Source organism: Echiichthys vipera (assembly GCF_963691815.1).
Source record: "Echiichthys vipera genome assembly, chromosome: 7".
NCBI classification, from domain to species: Eukaryota; Metazoa; Chordata; class Actinopteri; order Perciformes; family Trachinidae; genus Echiichthys; species Echiichthys vipera.
The window spans coordinates 10320040-10345208 of record NC_139832.1 but is presented as its reverse complement, the minus strand read 5'-3'; the positions used below and the strand labels follow the sequence as shown (position 1 = coordinate 10345208).

The following is a 25169-nucleotide window of genomic DNA, read 5'->3' as shown; positions in this document are numbered from 1 at the left end:
TGATGGTGCTTTTAAGCCATACAGCCAGCCAATAATGACCCCTGTCTAAGATGCTTTCGCACAGTGACAGATTGATGCTCGCCTGTAAATACAGAATTTTGTCTTTCTCTGCTCCTTTGTTATCAACCTTTTCCCTCCCTTTTCACACCTTAGCCTCTTCTTTTTCTTCAGCTTTGTTGCTGTCCATGTTTTGTCCCCCTTTGCGCCTCTCTCTTCCTTCGTCTTTTGTCGTCCTCAGTGATTTAGAGTAGGTATATTGTATTCAGTCAGGACAGAACAGTCCAAGGCTGAATGAGGATTATTGGGTTTATGTCAGAGTCAAGGTTCTGATTGAAGGTATAAATCTGGGTGGAAGGATGGATGCTCGTGGATACCTTCTGTTTGACCTCAGCTTAACACCAGAAGACCCATTAAAAGAGATGCCCCGGATCGATCGATCAAGCCCCTCCTTCCCCCAGACTTCCCAGCTATTGACAAGGTCAGTTAATCCATCATTAAATGTAAGAACACACAGTGTTTATGGGCTCAACTGACACTGCTGATGCGCACATTCACAGGTCAACTGCGGCAAGCCAGGCGTTTTGATTAAAATGCACAAAGGAGCATTCAACATGTATAATCTTTGGGTAATAATCAATCCACTAATGTTCTTTTCATTAAAGCATTTCTGGTATTCATTTAGATCAATTTCTGTAAAAAAATAGTATTCTACTTGGACATGGAAGATCGCGGTTCACAGTGCATCTCATTCTAGTAGTTACCGTTGGTTTAGGTTTACCATAACTAAACTTGACCAAACCTTAGCTCAAGTGGTGGCATATGAGAAATGTTCTCATAAATCATATTTGTAATAGTTTTTTAGATCATTTTTGAAAGGATCGGACATACATTTCCGTCCTGCTGATTGGGAGAAATTGAGAAACAGAACTAGCGGGATGATTTTAACAACTTTAGTTCTGTTCATTTTTTGACTTCACTGATGAGAGATATTGTTTTCAGGCTACCGGAGTTACAGGCTTAGAGGTTAGGCTTAGCCCATAATGGCACTGAGACATAGCTGACCCCCTTATTTTCTGATCAAAGACTCAGCAGGAATGTAATCCCAAGGCTCCAATGCTTGTTTTTAATAAAGTCTAACCTTTAACCTCCAATAAACCTGAGCATATATGATAATCGTCACTGAGTTTAGCTGCCGTGTTGGCTCAGTCAGACTGTCAGAGAGTGAAAGTAGATTTCTTTTAACAGTCACATGTTTGTTCTTTATGGAGCAAAACCATTAGAAAATACTGAATGTTGATTATTATTTCTAGACTCTGTATGAGTTGGCAGAGATGGGTAAGCAGGGAGAGATGCCTCCGTCTTAAGAATAGTGTATCAGCAGGATGGAAATTTTTGAAACTGGAGAAACAGTAGCTCCTCTGTGTCTTGCAAACTACCTTGCCATTGGCACTGCCCGCAACGAGGGGAAAAAGAGGTTTGCCTAGAAGAAGTTATTGTTATGTCTACTTCCAGAAGGTATACTATTACATGCTGGGTGATGGTTTAGTGCTTTATAGTTTTCTCCATCTCTCTTTCCCAGCCTTTTTCCTTCTCACACCTCAAGCTCTCTTGGGCTGTGGTAACCACCAGGAGACAGTGAGACAGAAAGTCAAGTGTCATTTCAGTATGGTTTGTTATAGCGTGAAGGAAGTGAACTGTGTGATGTCTAGACCGCTGTCACTGTGCTGAGCCGAGTCAATAAACAACATCAGAGTTTCAGCTCATCTGTCTCCACCACACACACACGCACGCACGCACGCACGCACGCACGCACGCACGCACGCACGCACGCACGCACGCACACACACACACACACACACACACACACAAACACAATGTTCACAGAAATAAACTGGTCTTTCACTCTCATTATACCCTCCCCCCTCCCTGGAAAGCGAGACTCTGCTCTGACACATGAGCTTCGCAAACTTAAGTGTTTTATTCTCAGGTTATTTATTGCTTTTGTACAGTAAATCTGCAAAACTGCTGCAGTTTTACAAACCCCGTAAAATGTCAACTTTATGTGACAGGTGTTGTATTTAATGATGGAGTGAAACGACCTAAACAACATAAGTTATGATAAAAAGTTTCCAGAGTGCAGACGGCTTTTAGGCTTGGTTGTGCATGTCTCACTGTTGCATTGCCTTTTTAGTCACAATGTGTATTTGTTTCAAACTTCCTATTTGTAGAAACCTGCAAGGCTTGCTTTGTTGTGATAGCATAGATACATCAGCCATGGGTATGTCTTAACTGTACATTCATTTTTCATTGAAAGTAAGCATTTTGTGTGCTGTCAGGATCAGTGCGGATAAGCATCAACAAGCTATTCAGTTATGCAGTAGTTTATATTTTCCAGGTTCAGGCTATGGAAGAATATCTGGATAAGCCCTACAGGAACATAGAGCAAGTGTAAGGTTTCTTTCTAAGGAAGCAATAGCACTAATATTATTCTCCAGCTGATGCATTAATAGATAGCTAAGGCAGAAATTGTTCATGCCTTAAGCTGCAATGTACATCTGGTTTATATAGCCAACCCATAAAAGCTCAGTTGAGACATATACAGCAGAGTTTAGAACAGGAGCTATTCTCCACAATAGCAGATCACTATAAAGGGAACAACCCAAGAAGCCTTAACATGGAAAAGACTGTCAAGGCGTTTACATTTGTCAAATGATGCTGCACAACGTCACCAAATAACTTAGAACCACAGGTTGAAAGTTTTTAGTGTTGAGCATCTCTGCCTATCTGCAAATATCATTAATATGCAAGTACCTGAGTGCTCAGAAGTTATCCTACTTTTTTATGAAGCCATCGGAACTTCTGCTGTGTAAAACTGTGTTCATACAGTATATCACGCACTCTCCTCTCAGCTAGTCTCTACTGTTTCCCAAATGGTGAAAAAATGACTTATTTTAGATTATATCTTGAATGTCTTGAATGACTTGAAGACATATTTGCTAGTTATTGTCCACACTGTGTGACTGTATTTCCTAGAGTATATGACAAACAACGGTGCTGTCATACCCCTCGTCCTTGTCTGTGTCCATGTGTGTCAGAGAGAGAGAGGCTGTGTATTTTTTGTTGTCCCCTGTGGAGATGAGAAGCAGGTAGCCTGAAGGTTGAAATATTGATGGATGATGATAAATTCATGCAGCTGGTGAAAGAATGAAGCACATCCAAGCAAACGCTGCGTCTTCTGATGTTAGTGTTAATGCCCATCTGTGGTAAACTGGTATTGTCCTCTAGAGCAGCAATGTTGCAAATGAAACTGAGTTTACATTCTTGTTGATATATGGTAAAATGTGACTACGCTTCAAATGTTGACGTGCTTTCAGAATGTGTGTTTTCCCTGAACTGGCAAAATGCAGACTCTCAGCTTTGCCACAGTGGACCCTCTGGTAGCCACAATGAGGGTTTGGTTGCTTCTGTGTTGAAGACGATGCACTGTTCACAGTAATTTATTCATAGCTCTGAGGTTTTTGCTGTTTTTTTCATCCATTTTTCATTAAGAAAGAGTAAATCACCAACAGCATGTGGTTTATTCAGTCATGAATAGTGCACAACATGCTCTGTCTATTTATGCCATACTCTCTTGAGTCTGCTTAGAAGAGCTGGAGTGGAAGAGAGGTTTTCCACACTTTTTTTGATGACAGCAATGACAGATACACTTAAATATGACTCTGCCCCAACTAGTATTCTAAATAGTGGCATTAGTGTTCAGCAGTGATCAGACATGACTTGATTTTTCTTGAATATCGTCTCGCAGATGCTTCTGTGGTAAGTTGGTGAGGACTTGATACCAGTAGCCCTCAAGGTGAAGAAAGGCCTTCCCTTCATACCAAGAAATGCTGGCTCACACAGCTGGCTTCCATTACTGAGTGTTTGTGTTTTATGCTCATGATATCCACGATGCCAATACATCAGCCCTGTCATAAGCCGCAACTCAATATCCATGGCAGTGGGGCAAACTGCGTCACTGCATTATATATCCCATCTCGTCTGGGGAATGAGAACAAAATGTCATATGATGGTATTCAAATGCTCTTAGGGTAATCTATTCCACACGGAGGAACTGAAGGCAGATGGAACGTGAATGCCTTGACGAATCATTTTTTTATACCTGTAAACCTGTTATTTTACTCTAGGTGGTTTTTATTATTTTTTCCTCCTCACATGCTGCCTGTTCCTGTCACTCAATAATGCCCATTGTGAAGCTAATCTTAACTAAAGCTGGGTGGGTGGATACAGAGGTGAACTATGCAGGCTGGTATTGTAAAGGGTAGGTGGGCAGCAAATGTGGTTAATTTGCTTGTCGTTGGCCTTGCTGTTATTTTGCTGAGCCAAATCCTCTCATTTAGGGGTTTATGTTCTTAAGAACAGAAAACAATGGGGGATGGACAGAGGAATGGAGAAAGTGATGGAAAGAGTTTTCACAGTGGGGTATTAGGTGTAGAGGGATGGAGAACACGGCAGCAGATGGGGGTTAATGTATGTACTGGTGTGGAGTGGGGGGATGTGATGCTCAGAGCAGGCAGAAGAGGAAAGCAGCTTGTATGTGAAGAGATCTGAGGGTTGGGGGTGTAGTTATGTGGGCAGAAGGCATGGTGAGGTGGGGAGTGTTGTTTAAATAGGGCTGAGTGAACTCTGATGGGGGGCTACAACTTTCAATTGGGTATCGACAGATCCATTGCCATTCCTCCTCCACAGGGCTTATCAACCCCACTTCCAAACATACCGCTCCACAACTTAAACCCCCTCCTTTACTGCACTTGAAAATAGGAGCTGATGAACTCTGAGATGGTTAGAGTACCCTAGGCCCTCTGTCTCAGTGAATAGAATAGTTTAGACCATGAGGCTGAATTGATGCTTCAGAAAGGGGCATTCTCATTGAAACACACAACTCCCTTTGGGCTCTGTACAAATCCCACACATAGTCAAGGATGTGCCCCTCTTTTTCATTGGCCCGACATTGTTTGAGCCATATGAGGCTGCGAGGTAAGGGGCAAAGGAAGGTACTTTTCAACAATTTTACAATACTATAAAGCTGAAGAAAATTTTGATTCTGCAAGGAAACACACACAGAAAACGTTTCCTGCCATTCAGAGGTAACTTTTGTTAATAAAGAGCAAAGCCTAAGTAGAGACAAGTTAGGGAGAGTGCATAGAGGGATGAGTTTGAATAAGATGTGAATTGAGATGGTTCAGTAGGGTTCAGTGAAGGAGTGGGGGACACTTGAGTTGGAAGCTCTGAATACCCCCCCTATGTCAGGAACTGGGGCATTCTCACCACCATCTTTCTCTCTTTAACTGCCAATTTTAAAGTCTGCATATGCATTTATGATAAGAGAATCAAACTGAATCATAATGGACAGTAGTTCAGGAACTTACATGGCCTTGTTGATGTGACTGTAGTCAAAGTATTACACAAGCAGCTTTAGTCACTGTTATCCACTTGAACATCAAGTGCATGAAAACACTTTGCAGTTATCAACATGCAAAGAATATGGCCAGTAGAAGTGTGGAGGAACATTCTCAAGTGGGCTATTCACTCCTAATTCACCTCAAACAATTGCTCCGTCTGGCCTTAGTTATGGCAGATTGTGTTACACGATCCTTGGAATAATGAACTGGTACGTCAACACTGCCAATCCCACACAGCAAAGAAAATGATCTGTCTGTTCCAGCCCCTAATCCAGTCTGTTTGGGAAGCAGAGACTGTGGCGTGACACTTGTTCCCTGTAGTGTTCTCCCTGGAACATCCAAGCGCCAGCTTACATTAGCATAACGTGAGGCCCATCCACTCACTACAGGATTAGTTCAGCTCTCCTCCCACTGTCTGATGGCTCTTTATCCAGATGGATACAGCCTGTTAGAGGTCTTAACCACACCATTGCCACTAAAGTCATTATCATTCACCACGAGAAGGAATCAGCTCACTGAGGGCCTGCTGTTTAAAGTGAGATTGACATCTCATTTGGGATGGTTTAAGAGAAAAGACAGGGAACTCCCCTTAAGACTATGATGGAGTAGCCAATACATGCTCAATCAATATGCCTTTATACATAGGTGACTATTTAGGACAGGTTTTGTAATGTTTTTTGGAACACTGTTTTTATGTAAAATGTGGATGATCTGGTTCGACACATGCAGATTGGGTTAATATGTCAATAGAGAGATGTATTGTCGTTAATAGAGATTTAAGCATGGTGTAAATAAATAAAGTTTTTCCACTTATTTAAGTCAGTGCCCAAATTTGGTAAACGTTCAGTCCTGTAACTCATCCTGGGAATGTTCTTTTCTCAGTACTCAAACCTTTCTTGTTTTTCCAAGAAATCGGATTTGTTATGCTTTAACCCAGAACAGATTTACCTTAAAAAATAAAGTTAAGCTTGAACGAATCATCATAACACCATTATAGGAACCTCTGTGTTCACCCATGTGATTGTTGAAACTTAGGTGGCACCATCACCAGACAGATGGACCTGACAAGCTGTATTTGTCTGTTGTCCAGATAGTTCTGACACTGTGAAATAGATTGCTGATGTTTTACATTGAGAAGGAGACAGTTAAATAGCATGAAGTTGGTAGAGTCTCTTTGCAGTCTCACTGTATGGCCTCTTCACCCAGCAGAGAAAAACTGTATCTAATTAGTAATGAAACTGATATCATTTCATGTTACACTAAATAACTGTAAACAACGTCAGCGCATCTGAGCACAAGTGAGATTATAAAGTATGTAAAAAAAATTTTAAGATACAATCAGTCTTCTTGGAAATACATCTTTATGTAATGGATACCTTTCAGTGTTATGCAAGACTTAAGAAATAAAGAAGAAACAGGTAAATGAACAGTGCAAGAAAGAAACAACAGCGGAGATTCAGCGTAGGGCTGCACAATTGATTTTTATTTTTTTTTACTATCACCGTGACATCAATTTGCACACTGGACACAGTGTGATAGACTGCAACACTCACAATGACACTCTGCACTTTGAAATGTAACCATCCTTATATTTCATAATGGTACAATTTGTACATTTGTTCAATAAATTAAAGTTGGAAATTTCCTTTCAGTTTGTTATTTAATTCAGCAAGCAAATTGTTGTATATTAGCAGTATACTAAAAGTGTCTGAAAGGTAGAACTGAGTACACTTTAATATCTGTTTTATTTATTGCAAGTATTATCGTTATCACAATAGTCATCAAGGTCATCGCATTTTGCATATTTTCTTCATGCCATGCAGCCCTAAAGCTGATTTATGTCAAATGTTTCCAGCAGATGAACCCAATACCTGTATATTGCATAGAAACTGTAGAAATGCAATAAAAAGTGTGAAGTATAGGTGCACAATGAAGGATAGAGGGAAGAAAAACTGGGAGGCAAAGAAAATGATCTTGAAGGTAAACTTGTACACAGAGAATTTCACATGTGGTTAACAATATAATGGATTCATTTGATATAGATTCACACCTTGTGGTGACTACGACTCCAGTGTTTCTTTTGTGTGTTCTTCTGTTAACTATATCTTATATACTATATATCTCTTTATTTTTTAAAGGAAGAATGAGTTTCCTTAGAATGTTCTGCTTTCATGTTCTGCTGTGTTTTTCTGTTTTCACACTGTTTCTAACCTTTTGCCTTGACCTAACCTCTCCTCTCCTACTATTTTGCTTTCACTGTTTTCTCTCACTCCCACCTACACTGCACTCTCTTCTTCTAAATCCATTTCTCTCTCTCTCTCTCTCTCTCTCTCTCTCTCTCTCTCTCTCTCTCTCCCCGTCTCTCTCTCTGACTACACTGTCTGCCTCAGCTGTTCTCAGTTGCACTGTGCGCCTTGTGCTGTGGGGACAGGGCAGAGCTGCGCTGAGTGGGGCTGAACTAGTCCAGAGCAGTGTTAAGTAGAGAGAGGTAGGTAGAAAAGAAAAACAGAGTGAAAGAAGGAGAGAGAGAGAGGGAGTTAGTGCAGATTGTGCTTACAAAGCAGACTGGATTAACAGCTGAAACAAACTGGACCTGTTTTTCTCTCTTTAGCTAAAGGTAGAGACTCAGTGACAGCGTGGATGGCTGTTGAGACAGAGCTGCATGCTGGTTAGGTACCAGGACAGTTAACTATGGTATGGTGAAGATCTCTTCTTTGCACTAAGTTTGTTTAAGTTTACCTTGGACTTGCTGGTGTGGGAGGATCACTTGAAGTGACATTGACCCGTAACCCCCAACTCTGCTTTGCAGATTCTCCCCTGGAGTTGGACTCTAATTTTGGCTTTTGACCCCTGGAACAGGAAAGGATTTTTGATTTGGCAGGGGACGAGACCTGCTGAGAAGCAGTCTGGACTGAGCCACCAGCATTTATTCATAATCACTGGACAACAGGAACATTTCGTCTACTAGAACAGATCGGAGACCGACAACACTGGAGGTGTGTATTTAAAGGACCTCTCTGGCCTCTATTGCCCCAGGACCATGGGCTCTCTCTGGGGCAGCATTATGCTGCTGTGTGGGGCAGTTCTACTCAGGACAGAGGGCAGCCGAGTCCAAGAGAGCAAAAACAACGTCCCCCGGCTAAAACTCTCCTATAAAGGTCAGTTCTTTACATTTGTATGAAATGCATATAGAAGGTACCATCTGTGAGGTCCTAACTGTGAGATCCTAGATGTCCATGTGAGGCAGAGATATATTTTCTCTCTGATTAGTGTGTAAAAATACCAACAACTTAACGTAAACTGAGTTCAAATTAGTAGATTTCCAAGCATTTGTCAAGTGTTATGGCTTATAAGATGTATGGTCAGGTTGTGTGATGTGTTAATGCATACCTGTTATTTTATTGTGTCATCTGCATCTCTCTAAAGCAAGTTCCCATGTAATGTTAATTCAGTCATGGAAATCTCATGGTAGTGTTATAATTATAGATCTTAATTGGTTCAGTAAATTGATCAGATGGAAATAATAAATACGGATTAATGGGAATAATTAACTCATGCCAATAAGAGAGTTGTTTAGTGGTATTTGGGAAAGTGACTTCAATTGTCAAATCGTATCGTTATTGGACAAGTGAATTGTTTATAATAGAAGTCTTTCTCTGCTGCTCTCTCTTTTTTTCTGTCTCTTTGTCCCTGTTTTGATCAACTGCTGTTGTCAGTTTTGCACTGAAAAGTGGTGCCAGAAATGGACTCCCTGGCAGTTAAATGTCATTTATCCCTCTCTCCCTTTCTTTTTATTCCTGGATGTCATTTTTCCACTCTGTTCTTTCCTGCATGGTAATTATACTCAGGATGAATGGTGCAGGTCTGTTTCAGCAGATGGCTTTCCCAAAGAGAAATATTTCTCGCTCAGCACTGGGAGATCCATAATTATACACACAAGCATGCATGCACACACACACACACACACACACACACACACACACACACACACACACACACACACACACACACACACACACACACACACACACACACGCACACACGCACACACGCACACACGCACACACACACACACACACACACACACACACACACACACACACACATAAATACATGGCCATCTGTAGTTAGCTAATGATACCTGTGAGCTTATCAGTCATTTAAAACAACATGCTGTCAGTTTGGTGGAACACGCCCATGCAGTGATATCTCTGTTAACAGTCAGGCCTTCAGGTAGCAGCCCAGCCAGCTTGGTTATTTGGCTGCCATCTCCACATTCGATATTTCCATTAGTCCTCATTCGCATTTTGGCTAGTGGGGACAATTTTTAGCACCATATCTGGCTGAAGAGTTCTAGCCAGAAGATAGCAAGCAGGTATGATTTTCATGACGGGAATGTAGTGGAAATATATTCATACACTAGAATTTCATCAAACATTATCCACTGAAGGTCCCATTAGGCAAGTGACATGGGATTATTGCAATATGAATCATTTATATCATCATATAAATTATGTATTACCCCTGTGATAGGTGAAGCAGACAGATATACTCAGATGATTCTCTGTGGTGAATAACAGAACAGTACCTGCTAGCCTCAGACGTTATCCAGCCTTGAGTGAAGAACATCTGATCAGTGACACACGGGGCTGTGAGGTGAAGGAACTCTGACCCCTACAGGTCACTGGGAATACTAGGGGAAATCTATGTGTGTCCAAATGAATGTGTCTGTGTGTGGGTGCAGGCATCCACACACTTGCACATGTTTTTTGACTCAACTGAAGACAGCAGGGAAGTGTTTATCTCAAAAAGCGTGGACCTGAGCAGCGGCCTGCTCCCCCACAGTATGATCCCCTCGATAACCACAGCACATACCAACTTCCTTGACCAACAGCCACACACAAACACACACACACACACAAACACACACTCCCTGCTGAACCCCAGGAGATTCCAACAGACCTTTGAAAGTGAGGGTTGAGGGGCAGAAGGAGAGTAGAGTAGGGGAAAAGATCACAGTGGTACCCCATGGCTACCTAAACACAAGCTAAGGTCCAACTGTATCAACAGCTAAGTGACCAGGTGATGATGAGATACGGTGGGAGGCCGTGGATTTACAGTGCACCGCATACCGTGAATTGAGTCATTTCACATGGTATACTTTGACACAAATTGATATGACATCGATTCACACCCCATGGTAAAAAGATCCTTGAGGGAGTAAACAGAGATCCATATGGTTTTGCAAGTTTATGGGCCACAAGAAGTAGAGCACGTGTCATTTGCTGTCAAGGGAAGGGAAGAAGGGGTACTTTAGTTTTACAGGATGTGTGTGTACTGCCAAAAGTACTCCTTCCCTTCTGTTCTCTTCTTTTTTCCTTCTCTTTGACCTGTCCACCCCTTTCCAGAGCAGAGCCAACGGTTTGCACACACACAAACACACACACACAAAGACAAAAATTTTCACAGCGGCACAACTTTATTCTTATCAATTCTATCAATGAGGGAAAAGAGACAAGACAATTAAAAATTCAGTAGTAGCTTGATTTCACCGTTCGCAAAATGTATCCTCTCTAGTACCCATACATTCAGCTGTTTGTGTCGTTGCGTTATTCTTGTTTTCATCGTTGTGCAAATTGACTTTTAATCAGAGTTGGAGAATAGAGAGGGCCTTTAATCCATAAGCACGTTAAGAATCTTCACAGCGGAGTTGGGTTTCTTGGGGTGTGTACAGTATAAACTCTGAATGACCGTGAATGGCCATGGGAAGGTATCCTATACACTCAGAGAACTGGATGTTTGGAAGCTTTCTCGGGTTCTGAATAGTCCCCTTGCACTGAAGGCATGCTCAGAATTTGTTTGGCAGTGTTCAGTTTTTGTTTGAATAATTTCTGGAGGGAGTCTAAGAGGATTCTTTGTACTCATTAGACTTAAATACCCTGAAGAATGAATTAATTTAACTTTAATACATCTGCTTACATCATCTTCAGTTCCCTTAGCCATTGGCTGACAATCAGGTATAGTGTAATTTAGAACTGGGCAATATGGTTGAAATCAATATCACAACATCAATAAAAAACAGTATCGGTACAAATTACAACTGAAGAAGGTATTAAAAAAAAATCACATTCAAAATGATCAAACTAAAATGCAGATATCTTTTCTTACACTATGGTAAATTACATCACACGTTTAATCACAATAAATCATGGAAATACTCATTTTGACTACAGGATTTGACTCCTATATATGTTACTAATTTTTTATATTTACTTCACTCTTCATGTATAACTGAAGCAATAAACTTAAACCGGGCCGATTTGCAGTCCAATGAGCAGGTGTTTGTATGCATTTCTGCTTGACACTGAACAAATTACTTGACTGATGAAGCTTAGTGGTGTTCTCCCTTAGGCGTGGATGAATCAGTGACTGTATACACTTAACGTGACGCAGTGATACATAGTGTTTTGTCAGTGTGCAATCATACACTCAGCCATGTGAAGAATGGACGTCAGTGAAGCTGCTGAACCAGGGCCGAATATCAGTGTTCCCATCATGTACAGTGTGGCCACACATGGGTTATTGTTAAGATGTGTTTCTGCTTTTTCTTAGGAAGCACTTAGATAACACTCTATGTGCCCTCCAGTCGAGAAAGAGAGAGAAAGTCGGAGAGAATGTAGGGTAAAAGAGTTTATTTTTAACAGTCTCACATGGGACTGTTGATTCTTTGCATCCATTCCATCTGCCCCTCCCCTGTCTCTCTTTCTCTCTCTCTCTCTCTCTCTCTCTCTATCTCTCACTCTCTCACTCTCTCTCTCTCTCTCTCTCTCTCTCTAACTTTCCATTTTTCCCTCTCGCTCTTAGTCTCGCTCTGCCCTTCACTCACAAATCCTTTGTAACAGAATATAGCAGTGGTGTGAGAGAAAGAGGGAGTGAAAAAGAATGAAATAAAGGATAGCTGGTAAAATGTTTTTTTACATGAAAAAACTGGGGAGGAAAAGAATGTGAAAGAGAAAGTCGGCAAACAAACAGCTGGTGAAAAGTGACATTTGCAGAATTCTTTACAGCCCTACATCAACGGTTACGGGGTAAAAAAGAAAATTCGTAAAATATGGCAAGGCAGCAGCTGACACCTGTTACAGGCCACACATTTGCGTATCCACCTGTCTTAATGGATCTGTCTTTCAGTTAGTTCCTCTGTTTGTCTTTTAGTACAGCCAATAATGTTCTTTGTAGTACAACATTATAACTCCAAAAACTTTGTCACGGAGCTGGCTGTTTAACAACTCTTGTCATTTGAAGTTGAAGGATAAACAGGAGGAAAGAAATCAGTTGCTGTATCCTTGCACAGGGTGTCAACCCATTGTATATTTAACCAGAGGGCAAACCAGTTCAGACATGTTTAGGCTACTACATTACCTCTGGCATGGCTCGGAAACATTCTGTTTCTTTCCAATAACACACATCAGAGCATACGCTTCATAAGCACGCACACACAAATCCACACACAATACCCATAGAGTATCTGTCCCTGGATGAATAGCTTTTAATAACTTAGCAGTAGTCTCTGTTGAATGGTCTGTTGCCATGGACACTACTCCCATAGACCATTTTTACAACCAGAGAAGTGAGTGTATGTGTATGGTGGGTGGATGTGGTGATGCTATTCTCCATTATCTCACACAAACAAGGATGTGGTTTGAGGAGAAGAGAAGTGCAGTCACATCTGCGCAGTTTCCCTGTAGTCACCTTGTGTATAATTTTGGTGGCAATTATCTATTTCCTTTATATAAACAGATTATATAAATTACACAAAGGTATCTTTCCTTTTTGCTTTTCTAGGTGACTCATTAATGTGCTTTTGTGTGTGTGTGTGTGTGTGTGTGTGTGTGTGTGTGTGTGTGTGTGTGTGTGTGTGTGTGTGTGTGTTTGTGGTGTTCCCTCACCAAAATTATTGTGTGCTTTCGAACAGGACGGACAGCAAAGTCTATCACCCAAACTGAGAAAGCAGAGCCGAGTAGGAGAGAAGCAACAATAAAACAGATGAGAGAGCTGTTCCATTTGTCCAATTTTTCTACAACCACTACGTTTTCAGAGTCCTTTTAAATTAAAAGTGCTTTTAAATAGCCGTACATATTTCCTGGTTTTACGCAGCAAAAGTAAAACTGTAATATGTGGAGGATGTCTTCTCTATGTCTTCATCTTTCTCTCCCACACACAAACACAGCACTGGTGCAGGTGAAAGAGGGTCAGAGGTAGCAGGCAGGTGTTACCGTGCTGTCAGTGAAGGGCTTACAGTGGATCCACTAATGATTGATCACCAAGGTTACAGCAGGAGGATAAATCTGGAACGCTGCTTTGGGGCTAAGCAATACTTTTACTGTAACTTTTTATGACCTCGAGCTTCTCTCCATTCTAAAGACAGTGGCCGTGTTATGTGCAGCCCAATAATGTAATTATTAATATTCCAAGAACATTTTCCCAATAAAATACGGATAGAAACCCTACTGCAACTGTGTCTGTGATTTACTGTCACATAAATTTACAAGGTACAACTTAATACTCTAGATGTCTGGAAGCATTTATTGAATCATATTTTAAATTGTGTAATGTATTCATGGATTAAACTGCTTTGGCTTGCGTCGCTACTGTATATCTTTAGCAGCTTTTGGGTTTGTAAGGAGTGCCATTATTTATGTGGCCACAGACTAGATCTGTTCTTTATGACCTCAAGAATACTTTTAAATCCTCATGGACCTATTAACTCAGGATGTCAGTTTTGTTGGGTCACACACCGCCATGAGTTAATGCTTAGGAGACTAAATCTGTCCCCATCAGCGCTGAGGTACAGGAAGCTTACTGAATCACCAAACCATGACAATAAAGGCCCAATGACAACCTATTGTATATTACCATCCTGTGTGAACAGTTGTGTGAATGTCTGGGCTCGTGTGAACCCAGCATTCATATGAGTGTGTGCATTTATGTGTGAGTGTATGAGTGTGTGCAGAGAAAATGTTATATGAAGACAAGGACGTTGGCCACTGGAGCCAAGAGGCTCTCTGTTTTTTTTTCCTTTATCTCCCACAGCTGTATTTCCTCAACTTTTAACACATTTCCTTTTTAAAAATAGTTTTTTTCCCTTTATCACATGACCCTTTTTTTGCCCTTCCTTTTAATGGCTGTTACCAGCATACAGCATATGGTCCCATAAAGAGTTTGTCCATAAACTCAAATCTCCAAAGCCCCTTTATTTAAAACTACTGAACTACAATGTAATACAACATATTCATTTGATTTATCATTGAGACAATAATAATAATTTTAACATGAATGAAATTAGTTTTTCCATAATAAGCACTATTTTTTACTATTTACCCATGATGCTTTTATGATTATGCTTTTATAGGTGAAAGATCAATCGTAAAACGCATCCATTGTTGTCTTCCTTAGATGCTACATCCAACATTACTCTTCTCATTTAGCTTTTTAACTGCTCTTACTGTCTCAGGTTCTGACACACATCAGAGAGGGGGCATTCTCCTTGCTAAAATATTCATGAAGGGTTTTGTTTTTACTCCCTAAGAAAGAGTAAGAGAGGACCAAAAGCGCCAGTTCTCCTCTGTTCCATTACTCTCCACCCTTTTACGTGGGTGGTCAATGGGAGGGTGTCAGTGTGGTTAGACTTTGCAGATGAGAACAAAATGTGAGAAAGACTTTGCATTAATGTGTGTTTGTGTACATGTTACACAAAAGGTGTTATAATGCCAGAGACATAATGCCACCTTTAGAGGTTGTTACGGTAATGAGATCCTCAATGTCTGTTTGTGACAAGTTCGGCTTACTGCTGTGAAAGCAAATGGCACTTATTTTCCAGACTTGGCAGAGCAATGCATTACACTGCAAAACGTGAGCTGTAGCCCATAGTAATGTGTCCAGATAGCTGATGTGGTTTATAGAAATCCTGCACTTTGGACATTGAAATATTACCAGAATCATATAACATTAAATATTCCTCCCAGTTTTCCACTGTTAGTGTACCAAGTTTTGCTTGGCTGCTCTAGTCAAGGTCACTCCATGCAGACAGTTTGATTATTGGCTCCCAGTTCTGGCATTACCTGCCCACTTCCAAACTGACTTGGCTGTGTTTTTTTACTATCTGTCAGTTGTCTGCTTGGCCAAGTTGTGCAATTTATTGTCCTGTGATTAATGTTTTAAGAGAAACTAAGCTACAACATTTTCACAAAAATAAAAACACATCAAAACAGCTCAGAATGAGGCTTTAATAAAAAGAGGAACAGTCTATTAGTTATATGACCTAAATGATCTAATGACACATTTTTTAACTTATTCAGTATATCCTTTACAGCATAGAGCAGTGAACTGTATATGTGGAACATTACAACTGAGCAGGCATGGTGGATGGAGAGGTGAGCCTGTGGTCACAGAAATTCTAAGTGGTTGGAAATGTTGAAAGCTCTCTAAAACCAAGGCTGTGTCTTGCAGACACCCGTGGAAATGTAATTAAATAATTGAAATAAATATTGACCTGATGGATTTTCTTCAACTTCCATGCTGCCCGCAGTTGCTGTGATTTTTACAAAGTGATTATCATATTATGCTGATCGTCATTTTCCCTGCAGACATGCTGGAGTCTAACAACCTTGTGACGTTTGAAGGCCTGGCCAACAGTTCAGCTTACCACACCTTCCTGTTGGACGAGGAGAAAGGACGACTCGTGGTGGGCGCCAAGGACCACATCTTCTCTTTTAACCTCCTCAATATCAGCAGAGACTACGCACAGGTAAAACCAATGTTTAACTGTCTGTCTGGTGGTTTCATCCATTTATCCATTTATCATGACTATGATACGGTTTTTTTTTTGCGTTTCTGACCGACTTAAAGTTACAGTCTGGAAGATCTCTATTTCATTCTCTTTGGCAGCACCTATGGCCATAAGCGATAGTTGCAGGTGTGTTTTTGGATCTCACTTCCAATAAATCAAAACTGTGAGTGAAACATGTGAGTTGAAGAACGAAGGTGTTGTGTTATCCTCTCTGGCAGACCAACCACATCGGGTGATGAAAATAGTCAGTGACTGTGGGCCTTGTGATTTTCCGCGGGGATGATGCCAAAGAAATCTGTGATAGATGGTGACATTTATTTAAATGAAAGAAATAATTACATTAATACCTACCTTGAGTGTGCATCTCCATCAAGAGTGCCATTCAGGGGCTCAGGTATCTCGGGACTTTCTTTTCTGTTTCTATAGAAGAGAGCCTCGTGAATATTTCAAACCAGGCCTGTCGCACACGATCACACGCTGTGCCAGGCATGTTAGCTGCTCTCTGCACACCTGGATGAATAATGGAGTAAACTGAAACAAAGTGGATAACAAATCGCATTGTGACCCCGTCAACCCTCACATGGATGCACACAAGCAGTAGTTGTTATTGACTCACTCTTAAATTGATTCGAGAAGGGGGTTGATTCTTGTCTAACATGCACAGGAACTGTGTTTGTGTTGCAGATCCCTTGGCTGGCTTCTCCCACCAGAAGAGATGAATGCAAGTGGGCAGGAAAAGATCTCTCGGTAAGAGCTAAAACCATCCATTTTGCAAGTGGGTGTCAGCATTTTGCCCCTCCACTCCCACAGATGTTTTGAAAATACCTTTCTACTTTTTTGCTATGAAAGAAGTCCAACTCTGCAAGTCACTGGGATTACATGGGATGTGCTACCTATATATAACATAAGCATTGTTTTTCCCAGTGTGTTGACATATCCAATCTGTCACATGGACAGCACACTGCCTTGTTCACCATAGGTCCAACCATAATCTCAGAGCCAAGATTGAGATCGTCATTTGACCTTAATCACTTATCAAGCCTCTGGGCACTCCATTTAATAGAGTGAGGCCTCAGAAATTGCTGTGCCTTCTGCCAGACCTACTGGTAGAACATTACTACAGGAATAATAACTGTCATATATCCAGGGATCATAGGCATAATTGTTTTCATGTCCCATTGTCCCCCCAAGTCTCTTGTGCTCTTAAATTTCTGTCTTCAAACATTTGCGTCTTTACAGGTATTTCAGACTAACCTCAGGAAGCAAAACTGGACCTGGCCTTGATTGGCTTGCTATAAAACTGATCCTTTCAGATGGAATAAATTGTGGTATTTGAAGTGGAAAAGCTAATTTACTACCGTTTGAATCACTATTGCCTAATCGTACAGTACATTATTGTAGCTGTCATGCCTGTTAGGATTTTAGTCTTTCAACAACAGTTAAACGACCTTTTCTGACATTACATAATAAAGAGCATTACTCTTATCCTGAATCTTACAGTAATATGTTTGAGGGAAAACACACACACACACACACACACACACACACACACACACACGCACACACACACACACACACACACACACACACACACTTAATCATCTGGGATTTCTAAAGGATAGTGTATTTATTTGTTTAGGATAAGAATGTTTTATTCAATTTGTTGAGCTGGATTTAAAGCTGTATCTGAAACTAAAAAAATGTTGTGGCATTAAGATCGAGGGCATCTTCAGACTTCTTACCTAACTCAACCCTCGCATGACAAGCCAAGCATCACATCTCCCCGTTTGTGGCCGAGTGCATTTTTAGAACATTTTCTGTGGCGTGGGGAAACTCTGTGTAAACACACTGAGAGGTTGTCTCTACTCCCTTCAAGCGGTGTTATGAATTCTATCTTCAATAGAGCCTACGGCAAGAGGCTGGAATGTAAAATCATAGCAATGCTGTTGGTGCTCAGTTATCTGCCTGGGTATTGCCGAGCTCTCCTGCCCTTCTGTATGGATGATTTGAAGTGCCATGAAGTCTTTTGTGTGTCCTCTGTAAACATTGTGGCGTGGATGAATAAGCCGCCCTGAGGGGTGGTCTTTCTGTTATAGAGTCGGAGGAGTGAGAATTAAAGGGAAGTGGAGAGAGATGGAGAGTGAGTCGGCTGATGCCCCCGATGTGCTGCAAACAAACACTTCAGGAGATAAGGCAGAGAGGAAAGAAAGAGATGGATGGGTGTGAAAGGTGTGACCGTACACCCACAAGAGAAAAAAAGGAAAACTGCAGCTGTTGCTAAACCTACCAAATGTTCACAAAGTCAATGACAAATTCTCGACCAAGCAGTATAAAGGAAAACATATATTCTGTTTAGGTTCAATGGGCCCCATGCATATTTGTTCTTTCACAAAGGATTAAGAGGAAAATAAGGAAAAATCTTTGTGGTATTCATGAAACGCTCTCTGACATCTGTATGTTGATGAGTACATTGATGAATGAATCACATTTGGTCTTAAATTGGATGCATGTGCCATGCAATTTGGAATTAGCATAGGGAGGCACCCCAGTAAACCATATAAGGGGCAGGGATCCAAATGCATACCCACACCATTGTTGTGGAAGCGGAGAGAGTTGTGTGCAGATTGGCTTTTGTGCAAATCAGTTTTTGTGTGGACCAGAAAGCAAGTATTGATGAAATCCACAAAAGTTTTGAAATTGTTTGTACGCACAATTAAAGATAAAATCCGTTTACATGAACATTTCATGCATGACGTCCATTATTCATAATTTGTGGTTCCTGCTGCACATTTAGTTTCACATATGTCTAATGCTTTCACTAACTTTCTGCGAACAGAATGTTAAATCAGATGAGATAGCCCAAATTTTGGAGAAAAGCCATTTTGATAATATTAGTTGATTGAATTCTAAGTATGATTGTTATTTTAACTACATACAACTGATGATACTGTAAGGATTGTTCTATTTATCACAAACTCACTAATGTAACGTATGACATGATGGACACAGATTTGAGTCATCTTGGATACATCATCATGCTAAATATTCAGAAGTATGACCGATATCGTAGTGCAAAGAGATCATGTACAGTATTGCGCGTTATTGCTTGTAACAATGATGTTCAACACTCCACCCACACAGGTCATGAATCCAAGCAAAGACAGCTGCTTTAACGACAACAAAAGCTTATGCAAACAGAGCCTGCTATCTCCCGATGACCTAGTAAAGCTAGATGAACTTAGTCATGCATAATTTGTGGCACTATTCTCTCTCTTTTTTTTTTTTTTTAATATGTGATGACACATTCAGTTTTATTTGAGGTCAGCTCTGCTCAGGCACGTGCGGCCAGAGCACGAGGAAATATGCCATATGGCAATGTAGCAATGTATAAAACACATGCGCAATTGTGCATGCAAATACAAATACACACACAGAGACAGGGTGACAGAGAAACACAAACACATACACACACACACACACACACACACACACTTAAATAAATTCATAATCATAAAAAAAGACATAAGCACAGTATAATGCAGTAGAAAGAACATCACTTTGTATTATCTACTGATAGTATGCTCATGTTGGTCTGCATTACTGTGATTGGTATACAGTAAAGGGTTATTATGATTGACTTTTGTTGAATGCCTCTTTTGTTATTTTTCATTCAAATTCCCTCCTGTATGGATTTTGCAATTATTCCGTGGGAAATTGCACAACTAGTGCATTAAACAGCAGTGAAAAACGTCACTGAGTTGTGTGTGTGTGTGTGTGTGTGTGTGTGTGTGTGTGTGTGTGTGTGTGTGTGTGTGTGTGTGTGTGTATGTGTGTGTGTGTGTGTGTGTGTGTGTGTGTGTGTGTTTGAAAAAAATACAGAGTCAGGAATAATAAAGCTTAGTCTGGTCATAATATTATTTTCAGAATTATTACTCAGCAGCACAGTGCTAGAGTTCGTGTGGGCCATTCTCTGGGGATTTACAGTAGATTACAATAGGCTTTGCTCTCTGTCTGTTATCGTTACAGATTTCTCTATTTAAGTATTGGATTGTCTTCTGTGACCTGTACTCTTATTGAGGTCTGTCCTTTTTGATCTATCCAGCTGTTTCACCAGTTTTTTACTCACCCAAAGTTGATGTCCCGTGTCCACAACAAGCTTTCGAACAACCGTGGCACTAAACACGGAAAGAACTGACCATGTATAATAGTTTGTGTAATAGGTCGAATATTAATCCTGCTACATTTGTTTGCTTTCTCCGATCCATCAGAGGGAGTGCTCAAATTTCATCAAGGTGTTGCAGACGTTCAACCAGACCCATCTCTATGTGTGTGGGACAGGAGCCTTCCACCCTGTGTGTTCCTACCTGGAGGTGGGCAAGAAACCAGAGGTAAAGCCATACTTTTCTTCACTGCCTCTACTTTCTGTCAAACACAATAATACATGTTAGCATTGAGAGTTAACAGCTCCACTGAAGCTCAAGTTTAAGTATTTAAAGTTGTGAATGACCATATGTAGTCGACTGTGAGTGTATTCTCTGATGATTTGCTAAGTACATAAAAATGGTTTCATTCAGCAAAATGAGGTGGAAAATTACACACACGGTTTCATAGTCTGCAAGATTTCCAATTCATCACTCTAATATGTAACCGCTGTATGTGTGTGTTCATTTCAGTATGGGCAAAGGAAACTGCTCTTTTCTCCTCCAAATGTCACTGAGTCAGACTTGTGTGATTTTCCTATTCATTAGATGGCTATTTACAGACAATTAAAGGAAATGTCTCTGAAAAAAGCCATCTACTCTTTCATAACGTAGAAGAACTCATCTGATGGCTTTCCTATGAGTGCCAAGGTCACAAAGATGTATTGTTTTCATTCTCAATCCTTTCCTTTTAGAGTATTATATGACGATCCTAAGATTTTTCCTTTTTGTATGTTTTATGTCACAGCAAAATTGGTTTTCCAGACAGAATTCCACTTTTACTGAAGCAACTCCTTTTCCCCTATGTTATTTGCCTCCTTAATGTCTTAAAATAATGTGAACCTCTGTATTGGACAGTTCTCTCCTGTAACTTTCTGTCTTTTGATGTCCAGGACACCGTTTTCAGGCTGGAGCCTCTCGTGGAAAATGGTCGAGGGAAGAGTCCCTATGATCCAAAGTTGCTCACTGCCTCCATGCTAATTGGTGAGTTTATGATAGGATACGCTGTTCTTCAGAGCAAGGTCATATAAAAACGTGGGAATCCTGAAAACACCCTCTGCCTCTCTCTTTCATCTCAGCAGATATATAGGGTGTAAAATGTGGATAACAGAACAGGGCATTCCTTTTATTCATTACAAGCGTATCAGCTCTCTAGTTTGTATTTACACACTGGGAACCCCTCATTGGCAAGGATTGTAAACTCTATTTAAATCTGAATATACCTCCTTTAAGTGCTGGGCGTGTATGGCAGATGACACTACATTGAGTTTTCTCTGCAACTGAATCTGATTTTGTTTTGGCAAATAAAGCAGGACTACGTGAGCATGTCTTTCCTCTCTACCCCCAATTATTGCCAGTCACATTGTGTTATATCACACCGTTTAACCTAGCAGATGGCCATTTTCCAGCCCATCACCCCTTATCTCCTCTCCCCTTTCTCTCTACCCTCTCAACAGCATTATTATGTACTCCCCCTGTCTCACACCTCTGTCCTGTCCCTCCTCATGTGTCCCTCCATCCGTTCACCCTTCCCCTGCCTCCCTTCTCAGCCCTGCCAACTGTGTTAATGTCAATTTCACACTCCTAATGTTCATCACGTCGATCACTCTCTGTGTTTTCTCAGGACTTCATGTCTACCTGTACTGCTAAGCCCCTGAACAATTCCTCAGACTTTTACACCTGCATCACTGGGCAGAAATCACCTCATCTGGTGTTACTAAACTAACAGGCTTCATTCCTCTTCCCCTCAGATGGAGAACTGTATGCTGGGACATCAGCTGACTTCATGGGGCGGGACTTTGCCATTTTTCGCACTCTTGGAAAGCATCATCCAATCAGGACGGAGCAACATGACTCCAGATGGCTAAATGGTGAGAGAGAAGAGGAAAACTACTGGCCAACTCTTTGATCATGAAATATGCATATTTTGCTAGCAACTCTTATTTGGTTTATGTCTTATTCCTATATCACATTTATCATGCTGAAAATGTTCAGTGGTGGTTGGAGAAGTCAAGTCCGACAAGTTTTCTATGTATACTATTGTCTACTAACTTTAAATTGTAGAGCTTTCCAATTCTATGTGGATGACACCAAGCTGTACTTGTCTGTCAAACATGATGAAATCAGCAAACTAATTAACCCTAAGGATCATTTGGACTCTATGGGCTATGAGATATTCTGATTTGAAACTTTTCTCAATTCAAAAAACACAAAACGGAGGTACTTGAAATTGTCCCAACTTTCTGTCTTCACAACTATGTTTTTGTAATTCATTATACTCCTACTTCAGCCAAAGAGCTGTAGCTTTTCTGCATGGCTCAAAAATATTGCAGCCTGTCTTCTAACAAAGACAAACCACAAGGAGCACATTACTCAAATGTTGGATACTTTCCACTTTCTAGATTTGTTTAACTGCTAAACAAATAAACATGTATATAAATAAAATACTATAAAAATACTGATAATAGATAAGATGTAATCGGTTGATTGAATCTTGATTGAAACGTACCTTGAAATCCTTTATCTCAAATCTGTGCATCTCGTTATGCATGGCAGATCCCAGGTTTGTGGGCGTTCATCTGATTCCAGAGAGTGACAACCCAGAAGATGACAAAATCTACCTGCTCTTCAAAGAGAACGCTATGGATGGGGAGCATGCTGGGAAGGCCACACATGCGCGCATCGGACAGCTCTGCAAAGTACGCATACGCACAGCCGCATGTCCATTCAAGCACACACTCGCACAAGCTGGCTCATTCAAAGGAAAATTCAGATGCAAACAAAAGGAGATGGACAAAGACACTCTCACACCGACATTTTGTGAAATAGCTTCTGTAGCTGGAAAAACACTTGACGGGTGTCGGAGTGCCTTTTATAATGGCAGGTTTCAGGGGCTTATCTGTGACTATTTTTAGCCGGTAGAAGAGTGGGCTTTGTTGTGTGCTGTACAATCAGCCCCATAAGACAGAAACCTGAGAGAAATGTTAAATGTCACCAGAACCTGAGAGGCAAAGACGCTGTCAATAGCAGCGCTGTTATCCTAATGCCAGGCTTTGACACTGATTGGGTCTGCTACACCCTCTAGTTCCAGGGAATGGTTGTGTTAAGTCACTGGTCTTGTATCAGCTTTCACGTTCCAAATCCTATTCTTATGCATTAAGCAGGAATCCACCAGGCTGACTGTAGATCATCAAGTAATGTCCAGCCTCAACCTCCCATTTAGCTGCAAATCGAGCCTCTGTCACAACAGCCTGATTACGAGGTATGTCAGGAATCTGCTATGCTCCACACAAGAGAAGCCATCCATTTTACAAGATGTGGTATTAATTTGGCCTGTGCATATATGGACATAATCTAATTTACTGTCATAAATCAACACCAAGTGGGGTATGTTTTTATGGGCCAGCACTTTGTGCCTCTGTGTTTATGTGCTATGTTCTGGAAAACAAACACATTACTTTGATGCACAGACACATATTATTCACAAGTTTCTTCTGTATCCATCGTGATATGACAAAGGAAATAATTTATCATAGAGATATGACCCTATGATCTGACCTGGTAAATAGCCCTAAAGGCTATCTGCTAATGAAGATGTATGTTTACATAACTTCTAATCTGGAAGTCTCTTAAGGTGCTTTCATAAGCCTCAGCATACAGTACAAGTTCAGAGTGTTATGTATTAAACGTTCTCCCCAATCAATAAAGGGAAATTGTCCAGAGAGTTTTATTCATAAATGTTCGTACTAAAAATCACAAGATCATGTATACAGGGGTGCAACCATTCGACAAGCCCATGGGTCGGGATCTATGGCGGTTTTTGAGTCCCTTTTTCGGTTCAGTTTGTTTTGCACATTAGGGAGAATCGCAACATAACCATTTTCAGTGTTCTTGCTGTATCCTGTGTGTTTTTTTAACAGACATAAAACTGCATATAAATAAAAAACTGAAAGAAAGTTGTTACTAAATACTATGATATAGAGGGGGGTGGGGGGATGGGGTAACTTGAAAATAAAACAGTAATTGTGTCAATATTTCTATAACTTCCAAATGAATGAATTTCCCTGCTGGGCTTCTACGTGTGATCTGTCCAACAGAATGACCTGGGAGGCCACAGGAGTCTGGTAAATAAGTGGACCACATTCTTGAAGGCTCGACTTATTTGCTCTGTGCCTGGCAGTAATGGAATAGACACACACTTTGATGAACTACGTGAGTGATTGCTCCTGCAAACGTGTTTCACACATTATTTCCTGAAGATGAAATGCTATCTTTTCAGTGGATGATATCTCTTTAATAAACAATTGACTCTTTTTGGCTTTCAGAGGATGTTTTTCTCATGAGCACAAAAGATCCTAAGAGCCCGATCATCTATGCAGTTTTTACCACTTCCAGGTACTGTGGCTGACATGGCAATATTCTTGGCCATAATCACTGACCTTCCCTTAACTGACTCATTCTTTATGCCCCTTAGCAACATCTTCAAAGGTTCAGCTGTGTGTATGTACAGCATGACAGACATCAGGAGAGTGTTCTTGGGTCCGTATGCTCATAGAGATGGACCCAACTATCAGTGGGTGCCCTTCCAGGGACGAGTTCCCTACCCACGGCCCGGCACAGTGAGTACACCACACTCTTAACTGGGATGTAAGTGTATTATGAACT

General features: G+C 40.8%; 1 protein-coding gene across 3 annotated transcripts in view; it reads left to right on the top strand.

Moving 5' to 3' along the window:
* Window positions 1–391: 391 nt before the first annotated feature.
* Window positions 392–25169, top strand: part of sema3ab (sema domain, immunoglobulin domain (Ig), short basic domain, secreted, (semaphorin) 3Ab) — a 31559-nt gene continuing 6781 nt past the window's right edge. The window contains exons 1-11 of one of the 3 annotated variants that reach the window (XM_083916480.1): window positions 392–478; window positions 8269–8617; window positions 16103–16263; window positions 16990–17052; window positions 20574–20693; window positions 21398–21488; window positions 22256–22375; window positions 23061–23203; window positions 24602–24716; window positions 24830–24899; window positions 24979–25123. In XM_083916480.1, the coding sequence (XP_083772606.1) occupies window positions 8500–8617; window positions 16103–16263; window positions 16990–17052; window positions 20574–20693; window positions 21398–21488; window positions 22256–22375; window positions 23061–23203; window positions 24602–24716; window positions 24830–24899; window positions 24979–25123 (1146 nt within the window). In that variant the 5' untranslated portion in view covers window positions 392–478; window positions 8269–8499. Of the gene's footprint in view, window positions 479–7935; window positions 8618–16102; window positions 16264–16989; window positions 17053–20573; window positions 20694–21397; window positions 21489–22255; window positions 22376–23060; window positions 23204–24601; window positions 24717–24829; window positions 24900–24978; window positions 25124–25169 lie in introns of those variants that run through there. The other 2 variants (XM_083916479.1, XM_083916478.1) reach the window with 2 other exon arrangements.